Below are 12,017 nucleotides of genomic sequence, written 5' to 3' on the forward strand. Positions count from 1 at the left end.
GTACGGCTCATAATTATGGTTGAGCCAATCTTGAGATTTCAGGATCGATTTTAAAATCTGATTTCCAATCATTTTCCAGCCGATCCCAATTGTGAAATTTGCTCGATTGACGATCGGGATCCGATCTTTCCCGATCCCTCAACCCTATGAGCTGATCTTGAGATAACCTCTGACCTTGATCCTGCCTGAAAAGATCGGGATTGGAATTCCGATCGCAATCGTGAAATATTACTTGATCGCCGATTGGAATCCGATCTTTTACGATTCCAATTGCTCAACCCTACTCATAATTATAAAAGCAGAAGAAAAGACTGGAGACACGGGAGACATTTCCATCTAATGCTATCTGAGCAGGACGTGTACAGTGTAGTTGGATGTATTAATGGAGAGTACTATGCGCTTCCAGCTATCTGTTAATGGTCATTTTCAACTGTGCTGTAAATAAGGGCTCGTTCACATCTGCGCCCGGTCTCCGTTCTGCAGGTTTCCGTTTCCTGCACAAAACAGATGCAGAAGACTGAAATCTGCAGGCCGTGAGCGCCGGTGAGCGTTTTATGCTCTCCGCCGCGCCAGTGTCCAATAATCTTCTAAGCAAATGTTTTCTATATTTTACAATAGCTGAATCTGCTTTCTTTCAGTACTAACACGTCGGAATAGCCTTAAGAAAGACTATTCTTCCCCTACCTTTAGAATTCTTCTCTACGCCGCTGTTCCGGTGATATTCCCGGTTTCTCTGTATGCGAAGGAGTCTCCAGACAGCACAGGGGGCGGTCCCCCTGCGCTGAACATGTGCAGTCGGCTCTGCCATCGGCCATTTTTCTGTGTGCTCTGTACTGTTGAGTAGTTTTACGGAGTACAGAGCACACTCAACGGCTCTGTACCAGCATCACTTACACAGAAGACGACGCAGGAGGACGCGCGCAGCTGTAGAAGAAGGGCGTCACTGGAGAGTCTTCACACAGCACAGAGGACGCCCCCTGTGCTGTCTGGAGACACATTTGGATATGGAGAAAACCGAATCCCTTTAAGTTTTAAATGTAAATATAGGGATCCTTCTCCATAAGAAGACCCCGCACTTATACATAGATTTTTTTTTTCAGCAACTGATTTTTCTCTATGGATGCTACCTGTCTAGATGCAGACTACCCCATATATCCAACCAAAAATCCCTTTTTTTTTTTTTTTTTTACCAAACTTTTCAGTGGGCTTACGTACACAAGACTAATATGGGGGAAGCTTTATGCTGTGCCGCATCACTGGATGGCAGCAAGTAAGAGACATGTAAGGTAGATCAGAGGAGAAAAGTCACCAGCATCACACTGAAGCAGAGAGATTATGTCATAGTCAATGCAAGCCGACGCTAAGGTGGCTGAGAATACTTGCCAAATCGAGAAGAGGTGGGCTCTAAAGCTCAGATTTTGGCCTATTATAAGTCAGCAAGTATCAAAGTTAGGGGGGGGAGGGAATGTCTCTTTCATCATAATGTTAGGGTTTGCAGGAAGTGGTATAACTAATATCTTGTGGGACCCAAAGCAAATATTGATGGGGGGGGCCCTACGCTGCATTTTTCATAGTACTGGTTATGGGTCCTGTAGCCATAGCTGTAGTACAATTGCCGATTTTTAAAAGATGGACAACCCCTTTAAGGGGTATTCCAAGAGATCAGCAGGGGTTTGACACCAGGGAGCCCCACCAATCAGCTAGCTGTTTGAAGGGACCGAGCAACTGTGTGAATGCAGTGACCCCTTCACTGTTTACATGATATGCTGTGTGTTTAGTAGCGACCATACAATGTGATTATAGCCAGACCACTTCTACAGGAAGACTGTAAGCATTGTGCTCTCTCCAAACAGCTGGTAAGCAGTCCCGGATATTGGACTGCGACTGATCGCTTATTGAGGACTTATCCTGAAAACAAAGCATCAATAACAAGGAACTAGAATACTCCTTCAGGCCAAAGCCATCCCCCACAGTGCAGTAAAATACGTGCTGCGATCTCCAAAATCATTGCGGTCTTGAAAATCGGAGCAGGCCAATTATACCCACAGAAATGCCGACCGTTTCCCTATAGATGTAATGGAAGCAGAAAGTCTGCAGATGAAAATTCTGCAATTTTTCTGAGAAAAGCGCTGCACGAAAATCCACAAATTGTTGCCACCACGGTTTTTCCCGCAGCGCTTTTTTGCTGAGGGACGCTACGCGGAGCCTTAGCTTCAAAGGGCCAGCTACCGAGGGGATTGCAGCCTCATGACAGCGGTTGGTGAAAGACCGATAACTTGACTACTGGTTTTCTTTGTTTTTTGCAAACTTGGGTGGCATTGCTATATAGTGATGGAACAGGGGTAAGAATAAACAGAGATTTTATTTATACAAGCATGCTGGTAGCAACATGGACAGATACTACCAACACAACAATTACTTTTATCAGAAATAAATACAAACGCACATGTAAATTGTGTCATGGGATCCGCTATTTGGAGAGCAAAGGCACACACATTATTGTCAGTAGGTGACTAATGTCCCTCAACAGATGCCTATCCCTAGCACACTCCAATCTTACTTGACCAGTACATTACGTAGAACACCTCAAAAGGGAGTCGCTGAAAATGAGATCAGCATTCATTTAGCCCATATTCTTGCGGTTTCCATATCCCCGAGGGTGTGTATCTTTCCAGTCATCCCAATTCCGAGCCTTTTGCAATGTGTCTGGATCATCCTGCTCTTCTTTGCGTTCCCGTTCAGCCGCCTCCTGCTCCTCATCTGTAGAAAATACATAAGCGATCGAACTTACTACTACAAGGAATCCACATCATGACAGGAGTTTAATGTGATTTGCATTTATACACTGCGCTACATTCAATGATCATAGTGTAGGCACTTACTGTGTAAGCGGCCACAAGAAAATGGCCGCTTACACCAGGCGGGCATGCGCAGTCGGCTCTGCCCGAGGCCCGACAGCAGAGCTGACAGCATATACCTTGAAGTTTGAAACCAGTGCCGGAAGAAAACGCAGGGAGAAGCCGTTCCAGAAGAAAATAGAGGCGTTGCTGGAGAGTTCTCTTGAAGCATTGGGGACGCCCACAGTGCTGTTTGAGCGCAAAGGACTGCCCCCAGTGCTGTGAGAGAACTCATTTGCATACCAAAGAAAACCTGGATTTCTACTGAACAGCGGTGCAGAGAAGACATCTAAAGGTAGGAGAAGAATAGCCTTTCTTAAGGCTATTCTTACATGTTAGTCAGAAAACAAGGGTATCCAATGATAGGATCCATTTAAATGGATCCTACCATTAAAATTTTTTTTCTGTGGCTAACACGTCGGAATAGTCTTTAGAAAGGCTATTTGTCTCCTACCTTTAGATGTGATCTCCGCTGCGCCGTTCCTTAGGAATACCGTTTTTTACCGGTATGCAAATTAGTCCTCTCGCAGCGATGGGGGCGGGCCCCAGCGCTGAAAATGCAATGAGGGCGTCCCCACGGCTGCCATAGAACAGGATCCTGCGCCGCCTCTATCTTCTGCTGGATCCTCCCCTTCTTTCTTCAGCAGCGTCACCTCTGTCGGCTCTTACACTAGTAGAGCTGACTGCGCATGCGCGGCCATAGTTCCGAGGCCGTAATTGCGAGCATGCGCAGTCGGCTCTACTAGTGTAAGAGCCGACAGAGGTGACGCTGCTGAAGAAAGAAGGGGAGGATCCAGCAGAAGATAGAGGCGGCGCAGGATCCTGTTCTCTGGCAGCCGTGGGGACGCCCTCATCGCTGCCAGAGAACTAATTTACATGCCAGTAAAAAACGGTATTACTAAGGAACGGCGCGGCGGAGATCACATCTAAAGGTAAGAGACGAATAGCCTTTCTAAAGGCTATTCCGACGTGTTAGCCACAGAAAAAAGATTTTTAATGGTAGAATCCCTTTAACATCTTGTGTCAGGACAAGTTTTATTTTATTTATTTTGTTTACTTCTATAGCACCAACATATTCCTCAGCCCTATACAGACAGTTTCAGTCACCGTCCCATATCCTCAGCATGCAACACAAACATCTTAGGCTAAGAGTTATAGTATTGTTCCTAAGCGCCCACGTTGCAGATTTTTTTGTTGCAGATTTTGCTACTTTTTTTTTTTTTTTTTTGCCAAACTGAGTAGTGGCTACAGAAGGATTGGGAATTATATAGGAAGCTCTTATACCTCTTGCTTCTACTCAATCCCCTCCCGGCTTTGGTTCAATATACCTCAGCAAAATTTACAACAAAAAAAGCTGCGTTACTGCAATGTGGGGCCTCAGCCTTAAAGTTATCTTACAATCACTGCCTATATGGCTTAATAGTGCAATGATCCTCATCTGGGAGAATACCGGTCTATGGGACAAAAGTTCTATCAGTGACTTTTAGGGTAAGTTCAGACGGGGTTTTTTAGACTGGAACCTGAGGCGGAGGCAGTCTCAGGTTCCACTACAAAAACCGGGTAGCCACGATTGAAAGCCGATGCACTGCACCGCATCCAGCCACGCACTCCGCTCCGGATTAGGCTCAATGAATGGGCCTAGTCGGGAGTGTCTTCAGGCCGAAACGTGAGGCGAAACGACCTGAAGAATGAGTACCTCGCTTCTTTTTCCAGGAGCCGGCACAAGCCGACTTGTGCAAAAAGGAACTCCTGAGCGGCTCCCATTGATTTCAATGGGAGTCGTCTTTTTGGTCAGGGTTTTGAGGCGGATATGGCCTCAGAATCCTGACCATAAACCTCTGTGTGAACTTATCCTTACTCGGGCAGACCTGGCAAGTTGATCAACAACATACTGAAATGGTATGTAATGCTAAATTAATCTTCAGTGCCTGGTCAGATGTCGATAATGAAGGTATATATATATATATATATATATATATATATATATATATATATATATATATATACACACACCCCCTGTTTCCCTGAAAATAAGACAGTGTCTTATATTAAATTCTCTTCCTAAATATATGACCTGTCTTATTTTCAGGGATGTCTTATGCAGCGGCTGGAGCAGGGGACAATCGGCAGTCATACCGGCGCTTCCTTGGCGGAGTGCCGGCATGACTTCCGGTTGTAGGTGGTCCAGGAAGTGAAGGGGAGGGATGTCTTATATTAGGGGAAACAGGGTATAATATATATATATATATATATATATATATATATTATATACACACACACACACACACACACTCACCTGTTGGTTTATTGAACACACCCTGGTCCGGGAGGACTCCTTTACTGCGATGTTGCTCATACCAGTCATCGACAGTCATGGTAGGAAGACTAGGGTATCCTTCTCCAAAGACCCTGCCAAATAAAGAGTTGCTTTTTAACAAAAAATAAATAAATAAAAATAAAATGATACAAAAACAAATTACAGGTACTGGAAAGAAGCCAATAACAATAGTGGCCAAATGCAAAACACTACTACAACAACATACTTGGCCTGAAGGGCATCTCGAGTCAGGATAAATGGTTTCATAGGTGGCCTTGCTGGACGCGGTGGTTGAGTGATCTCAGCTCCCTACAAGAATAAAAAAAAAAGTGAACAAGGAACAGTTTTAATACGTTGTAAGAAAAACAATCATGTGAAAGTACAGCTGCAATCTCCAAAAACACCTCTCCGGGTCATCTAACTACCAACATATGTGGAGAATATCAAATACAAAGGAAAAAAAAACAAACAAACAAACAAACCATAAAGTTTATTGATAAAATCCACATATACTGGCAGGTATTTGACCTGGAAAGTCTTTTCTGGGTGATCGTGACAGGTTTGTGGTTTTTGGTGGGTTACCGGATATTGGTCATTGTCTTAAGTAATCCTCTTTGGAATTAAAGAGGACCTTTCATCTCCTGGGGCACATGCGGTTTAATACATCGCTAGAAAGCCGACAGTGTGAATTCAGCACACTATCAGCTTTCCCGATCTGTGCCCCGGGGAAGAGCTATCGGTGCCGGTACCGTAGATCTTCACTGTCAGAAGGGCGTTCCTAACAGTCGGTCAGGAACGTCCTTCCTCACAGCAGTGTCTATAGCGCTGTACAGAGCGGTGAGGAACGTGAGGGGGGCCTTCTTTGCCGCTCTCACAGTACAGAGCTAAAGGCGAGGCTGTGAGGAATGGCGTTCTTCACTGACTGTCAGGAACGCTCTTCTGACAGTGAAGATCTACAGTATCTGCACCGATGGCACCGATAGCTCTTCCCCGGGGGCACAGAACGAGAAAGCCGATAGTGTGATGAATTCAGCGCACTATTCGCTTTCTTGAGGTATATAAAACCGCACTGATGCAGAAGGATAAGCAGCCAGGCCTGCAATGTGAATTCATACCTCCAGCTTTATACGTATGGCTACAACTCTGCTCACCTTCATCATTTCCCTTGCCTTTACCATGGGCAGCTCTTGGTCAATGCTCTCCACCTCCTCCAGGGCAATGCACACCCAGTGGCGGAGATTTAGGAGATAATACTCCCTCACTTGCTCTTCTTCCGCCGTGCCACTTTTCACTGATTCTTTCAAGCTGGACAACTTGTGCTCAAGCTCCTTCCTCTGCTTGTACCTGTAAAATCCCATAAATAAATAAAGCAAAGTAAGGCTTAATAGAGGATTTATACCCATCACATAATATTACACAATTGTCAGTAACACAGAAGTCAAAGTTTAGTTCTTAGTCTAAGTATCTGCGCCAGAGTCTCCGCTGCAAAACCCTTCAAAAATTGGCAGAGCAGAAAATCCTGCACGGAGTTTCAGCCTTGGTTTTCCTCATCGGATTTTTCCCCTTAAAAATGCATTGTGTGAACATAACCTATAGCTTAGCTCTGACTGACTGCACTTCATCACAACGAGCCGTGTTATTTTACCTTTCAATTTTGGCCTGCCTCTGAATCGCCATAGCAGCCAGATTGGGTGGCACTCCAGCGGGGGCATCGCGCACCGGTTCACGTGGCTGAGTTGATTCTTCCTGTCCAGGAAGGTTGAAGCTGGAGACTTTGTAGTCATGGCACCTTTTCAGAAAGTCTAGGAAATAGGAGCGAGCTGTCTCAAGGTGCTGCAGTCTATGGCTGAGACCCACCTGCTTCAGAGTCAATGCGCCAAGGAGGGCAGGCAGCAGAAGATAGCGAATATCTGTAGAGGGAATCTCATCCAGATCCTCATTAGAGCTACAAGACAAAATATAAGGCAGGGTCAGCGGATCAGAAATAGGAGAGAATTTCAGGAACCGACAAACCTACAGAGTAGCAGACATGGCAATAAACTAATACTATGGAAGGTGCATTCACACGGAGGAAAATGCTGAGGAATCTGGTGTGGAATTGCAAAAAAAGGAACCCATTAAAATCAATGGGAGGCTTTGTTTTCAGTGCTGAAATTCCACACCAAATTCCTCACCAATTTCCTCCGTGTTAGTGCAAAGTTAGACTCAATAGTCTGAAATTGTATCAGATTTTCCAAAGAGTCTAATGCTGTATAAATACCACAGACTTGTAGATTGTCTAGTCTAACGTTACACCGCTTATTAGTTCCTTAGTTCCCGACAAAATGTAAGTGCGTCGTCCAGAATTCTTTGTCTGGTGCACAGTTTTGTACATGAATCCCCACCCCCTCTTCAATAAGCTCTGTTCCCCTGTCGGACGAGGTACAGAAATTGTTAAGAAGTGCCGAAAACACATAGAAAACGATGTGCAAAACACATGTGGTGCAAATTACACAAAAACTCTGGTGCTTCTTTATTATTATTATTTTTTTTTAAAATCCATCCCCACATGTATTATACCTGCATATGACACTATTATATGCTTCCATTCCATTGCATTCATTTCCTTGGACAGCGACAACACCCCCCCCCCCCCCCCGCACGCACTTTGCTTAAACGGCACCCCCATCCTTTTCTAAAACGGCGACAGTCCCTCCGCAAGCGCTCTCCTTAAACGGAGACAACCCCGACGCGCACTTCCCTCCCCCCTGTACGCACTTTCCTTGGACGGAGACGGTCCCCCTGCACGCGCTCTCCTTAAAAGGCGACAACCCCCACGTGCACTTCCCTCCACCCCCACGCACTTTCCTTGGACAGCGACGGTCTCCCCGTACGCACTTTCCTTGGACAGCGACACCCCCCACGCACACTTCCCTCCCCCACACGCACTTTCCTTAAACGGCGACAACCCTCTGCCCGCACTTTCCTTGGACTACACTCCATGTCCTTGTAGATGAATACAGTCATGGGGTCTCTGATGATATTACTGCAGCGCCCCCTAGTGGAGCAGCCCCCTCCTGTCTCCAGGTATAACACTATACATCCCATACTAGGAGACACTTGTCTGTACGTGCAGACAGGTGGTGACACAGCAGCCCAGTACCTGAAGAGCTGCAGCTGACTGACCATTCTTGTGGCTTGTTCCAGCATCCCCAGCCCTCGCTTCACCTTGTCCTGCACCTCCCGTGCCCCGGCCGGCTGGCTGCTGTCCTCCACCTCTTCCAGGATCCGCCATCCTTTCTCCAACAGCTCGGATAATTTCGGCTGCTCAGTATCTGATTCGGCCGCCATGTTTGTCGAGCATGTCTGAACCCCGTGGGCTTCCGTAATCAGGAACTTACGTGAGAGGCCCGCAGAAGTGCCCGGCTGTACTAAGGCGCCATCTTAGGTGTGGCAAAATATGTTCTTACGCTTGACAGTCAATAGAGGGCGCTATAGTAATACAGTATCTGCTCAGTGTGAGGACCTGCAGAAATCCAAGGACTCAGAGCCTAGGCTGCACACACTGGAGCAATGCCTTTAGCAGCAAAGTAATTGAGTTGGAGTGTAATTACATCCACACATTGCGATTCTCCCATAGACTTACATGGAGTAGGGAAGGTAAAAATACAAAAAAATAAATAAAAATAAAACTGTGAAAAAAGTAATTATTTAGTATTTTCCCACTGCATTTTTTCCAGCAACGCGTCCCCCCACTGGTAGCCGAGTTTAACCCTTTCTTACCCCTCCCTCACTGCAGGCTCCACGTAGCGGCAGAAAACAAATTGCGGTTTTTCCTGCAGCGCTTTTCACAGAACGTCCACAGAGGTTTCCTCTATGGACTTTCTGCTTCCATTATACCTATCGCAAAACCATTGGCATTTCCGTAGGTATAATTGACATGCTGTGATTTCCAAAACCGCAACGGCGTATTTTTCCGCAACGTGCAAACGGAATTCGTTAAAATCCCATTCACTTTGCAGGAACTGTAAAACGCTGCATTTTGTCTGCAGTGTTTACATGGTGGTCACACCACAGCATTTATCCCGGCCTTAGGCTGAGGCCCACGTTGCAGCTTTTTTTGTTGCAGATTTTGTTGCATTATTTTTGAGAATGGCTACAAATGGAATCAGAAATATATAGAAAGCTTAGGCTGTGTTCACACTGAGTTTTTTGGTCAGGAAACTGACTCAAATTTCTCCTCCAAAAAACGCCTCACCGTAAACACTTCTAACTTCTGCTCAATCTAGTCATGGTTATGGCTCAAAAAACCGCAACAAAAAAAGCTGTTATCAAAACGTTGGGCCCCAGCCTTAGGCCGGAAAAGCTGTGATTTGCCCGCGGCGGAAATGCCACAGGAAAAATTGAGGCGCTTTACAGTACAGGCAAAGTGGATGGGATTCGTTAAAAACCGCGATGCGGACACAGCACGATTTCCAAAACCGGTACGTTTTTGGAAATCGTAGCATGTCAATTATATCTGCGGAAACGCCGGTGGTTTCCCCATAAAAACAAGCTGGAAAACTCCTTATGGCTAAGGCCCCACGGGACATCCCGCAGCTAAAAAGCACTGCAGGAAAAAACGTGATGGCAACGCGTTGTAACTTTCTGTTACAGTTATATAATTGTAAGAGAAAGTCCGCATTGCCACCGCGGTTTTTCCTGCAGCACTTTTTAGCTGCGGGACGTCCTGTGGGGCCTTAGCCATAAGGAGTTTTCCAGCTTGTTTTTATTGATGCTCGATCCTCAGAATAGATCATCAATAAGAGATCAGTGATTCCCCTCTGACCAGCTGTATGAAGGGGCTATGGCGCCTGTTTATAGTGACCGTGTGATATAATTCCAGCCTTGTCACATAGATGTGTATAGGACAAGGCTGTAGTTACATGACATGGCCGCTATGAGATGTATGATTCAATATAAACAGAGAAGGGGTCACGGCGCTTACACAGGTACCACGGTCCATTCAAACAGCTGATCCTGGGGGTCCTGGGTATTGGAACCCTACTCATTTTTGTTTTACTCTTTAATTAGGAAACACCTGGGACATCATCAATATGGGGTATTACCGTATTTTTCGGACTATAAGACGCACTTTTTTTCCCCAAAATTTTGGGGGAAAAGAAGGGTGCGTCTTATAGTCTGAAGGTGGCGCCTGGCATCCGCTGTAATAGAGAGACGGAAGCCGGCAAGTGATAGACGCCATTACAGGTGCCGGGGCCTGAGACATCGCTGCGTTCCTCTGCCCTGCATGAAGCCAGCAGCGGCAGGGGCGATGCTATTCCGCTCCTCCGTCCCCCCGCCGCTGGCTTCATGCAGGGCAGAGGATCGTAGCGATGTCTCAGGCCCCGGCGTCTATCCCTCCCCGGCATCCGCCTCTCTAGTACAGCGGATGCCGGGTCAGTATCCGTGGCCCCTTCTCCCCCGGGGCCGGTCCCCACCGGCCCCGTACCTGTAAAGTTGCAGGCCGGCTCCTGCGCAGCGATATCGCAGGAGCCGACCTGTTCGGGTGACAGCCGGGAGCCTAATGAGGCTCCCCGGCCTGTCACGGCTATATTAGTATTGCGGCTGGTCTCTATGACCAGCCGTAATACTAATAGACAGAATGGCCCATAGACGGCAATACAGTTGTATTGCCGTCTATGGGACTTGCGATCAAGTGACCGCAGGCTCAAGCCCCCGGGGAAGAATAAAATAGTAAAAAAAAAAAAAAAGCTTTAAAAATATGAAATAAATAAAAGTTCTAAATCACCTCCTGTTTTTTTTTCAATACAAGGTGATCTAAGCAATAGATATCCCCCAAAATGGTATAACTAAAAATTACAGCTGGCCCCGCAAAAAAAACGCTCTATGCGTCCCCGTACAGCTGCAGGGTCACCTGTCAATGTGGCCTTGCAGCTGTTGCAAAACTACAACTCCCATATATTAAATATTTTACCAGTTTTTGCTTCAAAATTTTTTTCCCTATTTTCCTCCTCTAAAACCTAGGTGCGTCTTATAGTCCGAAAAATACGGTATTTATAGGGGGTGCACAGGGAAGTTATTAAAGATGGGTATTTATGGGTATTATTCATTATGGGGGGGGTATATTATATATTTTATAATTGGGGGTATCAGCAGGATGGGACAATGTGGGTCAGGTGCCTGTTAAAGTGAGGAGCTAAAGATGTCTGTGTTGCAAACTTTACAGAGATTGAAGTGGTCATGGCGGTCCAGATGGAACAGAAATGGAATGGAAATGTGAACGATTATTCAAAGACGTCACCAAGAAGTCACTAAAGGTAACTGCACTGTATAGTATTCACCTAAATCATCTGTAGACCCTGTATAGAGCCAATATCTACCACTATATGGTCACTGTATACTGATAATATCGGCATACCTAAGTTGGGGGCCCACTTGGACATGTTCACCCCCTCCCCTTGTGCTTAACCCTCTGATGTAACTCTATGGCTATGTGAAGGGATTTGGAGCTCATTGCCTGAAACACTTCTATGGACCATTAATTTTTGGAAAATGATGACACGACACAAATAATTTTTGGCCAATAGTAACAATGGTTTATATAAAGGCCAATGAACCTATCAGTATGTTTTTAGTATGTGGGAGGAAACCGGAGTGCCCGGAGAAAACCCACGCAAACACGGGGAGAACATACAAACTCCTTGCAGACGATGTTATAGGTTGGAACTGAATGCAAGGCTACAGTGCTAGTCACTGAGCCACCGTGTTGCCCAAAATTGCTCAGAAGACTCTGTCATGGACGTTTTCAGATGGAATTTAGA

The 12,017-nt window shown here is 45.9% G+C and overlaps 1 protein-coding gene across 1 annotated transcript; it reads right to left on the minus strand.

Annotated features, from left to right (window-relative positions):
- Positions 1-2,343: 2,343 nt before the first annotated feature.
- IGBP1 (immunoglobulin binding protein 1) lies at positions 2,344-8,565 on the minus strand. Its single transcript, XM_075258962.1, has 6 exons — positions 8,357-8,565; positions 6,860-7,159; positions 6,366-6,558; positions 5,441-5,523; positions 5,194-5,306; positions 2,344-2,760 (listed from the first exon to the last, which is right to left on the minus strand). The coding sequence occupies exons 1-6, from the start codon at positions 8,542-8,544 to the stop codon at positions 2,624-2,626; spliced, it is 1,014 nt and encodes a 337-aa protein (XP_075115063.1). The 5' UTR covers positions 8,545-8,565; the 3' UTR covers positions 2,344-2,623.
- Positions 8,566-12,017: the final 3,452 nt, after the last annotated feature.

Source organism: Leptodactylus fuscus, chromosome 11 (genome assembly GCF_031893055.1).
Source record: "Leptodactylus fuscus isolate aLepFus1 chromosome 11, aLepFus1.hap2, whole genome shotgun sequence".
Classification (NCBI taxonomy): Eukaryota; Metazoa; Chordata; class Amphibia; order Anura; family Leptodactylidae; genus Leptodactylus; species Leptodactylus fuscus.

What these genes read in the sequence shown, in the direction of transcription:
- IGBP1 (XM_075258962.1), bottom strand. Translation starts at nt 8,544, where the DNA reads ATGGCGGCCGAATCAGATACTGAGCAGCCGAAATTATCCGAGCTGTTG. An exon ending in AGTCAGCTGCAGCTCTTCAG is followed by an intron (nt 7,160 to 8,356) that starts GTACTGGGCTGC and finishes TTTGTCTTGTAG; the next exon opens with CTCTAATGAGGATCTGGATG. An exon ending in TGTGTTCAATAAACCAACAG is followed by an intron (nt 2,761 to 5,193) that starts GTGAGTGTGTGT and finishes TATTTTCTACAG; the next exon opens with ATGAGGAGCAGGAGGCGGCT.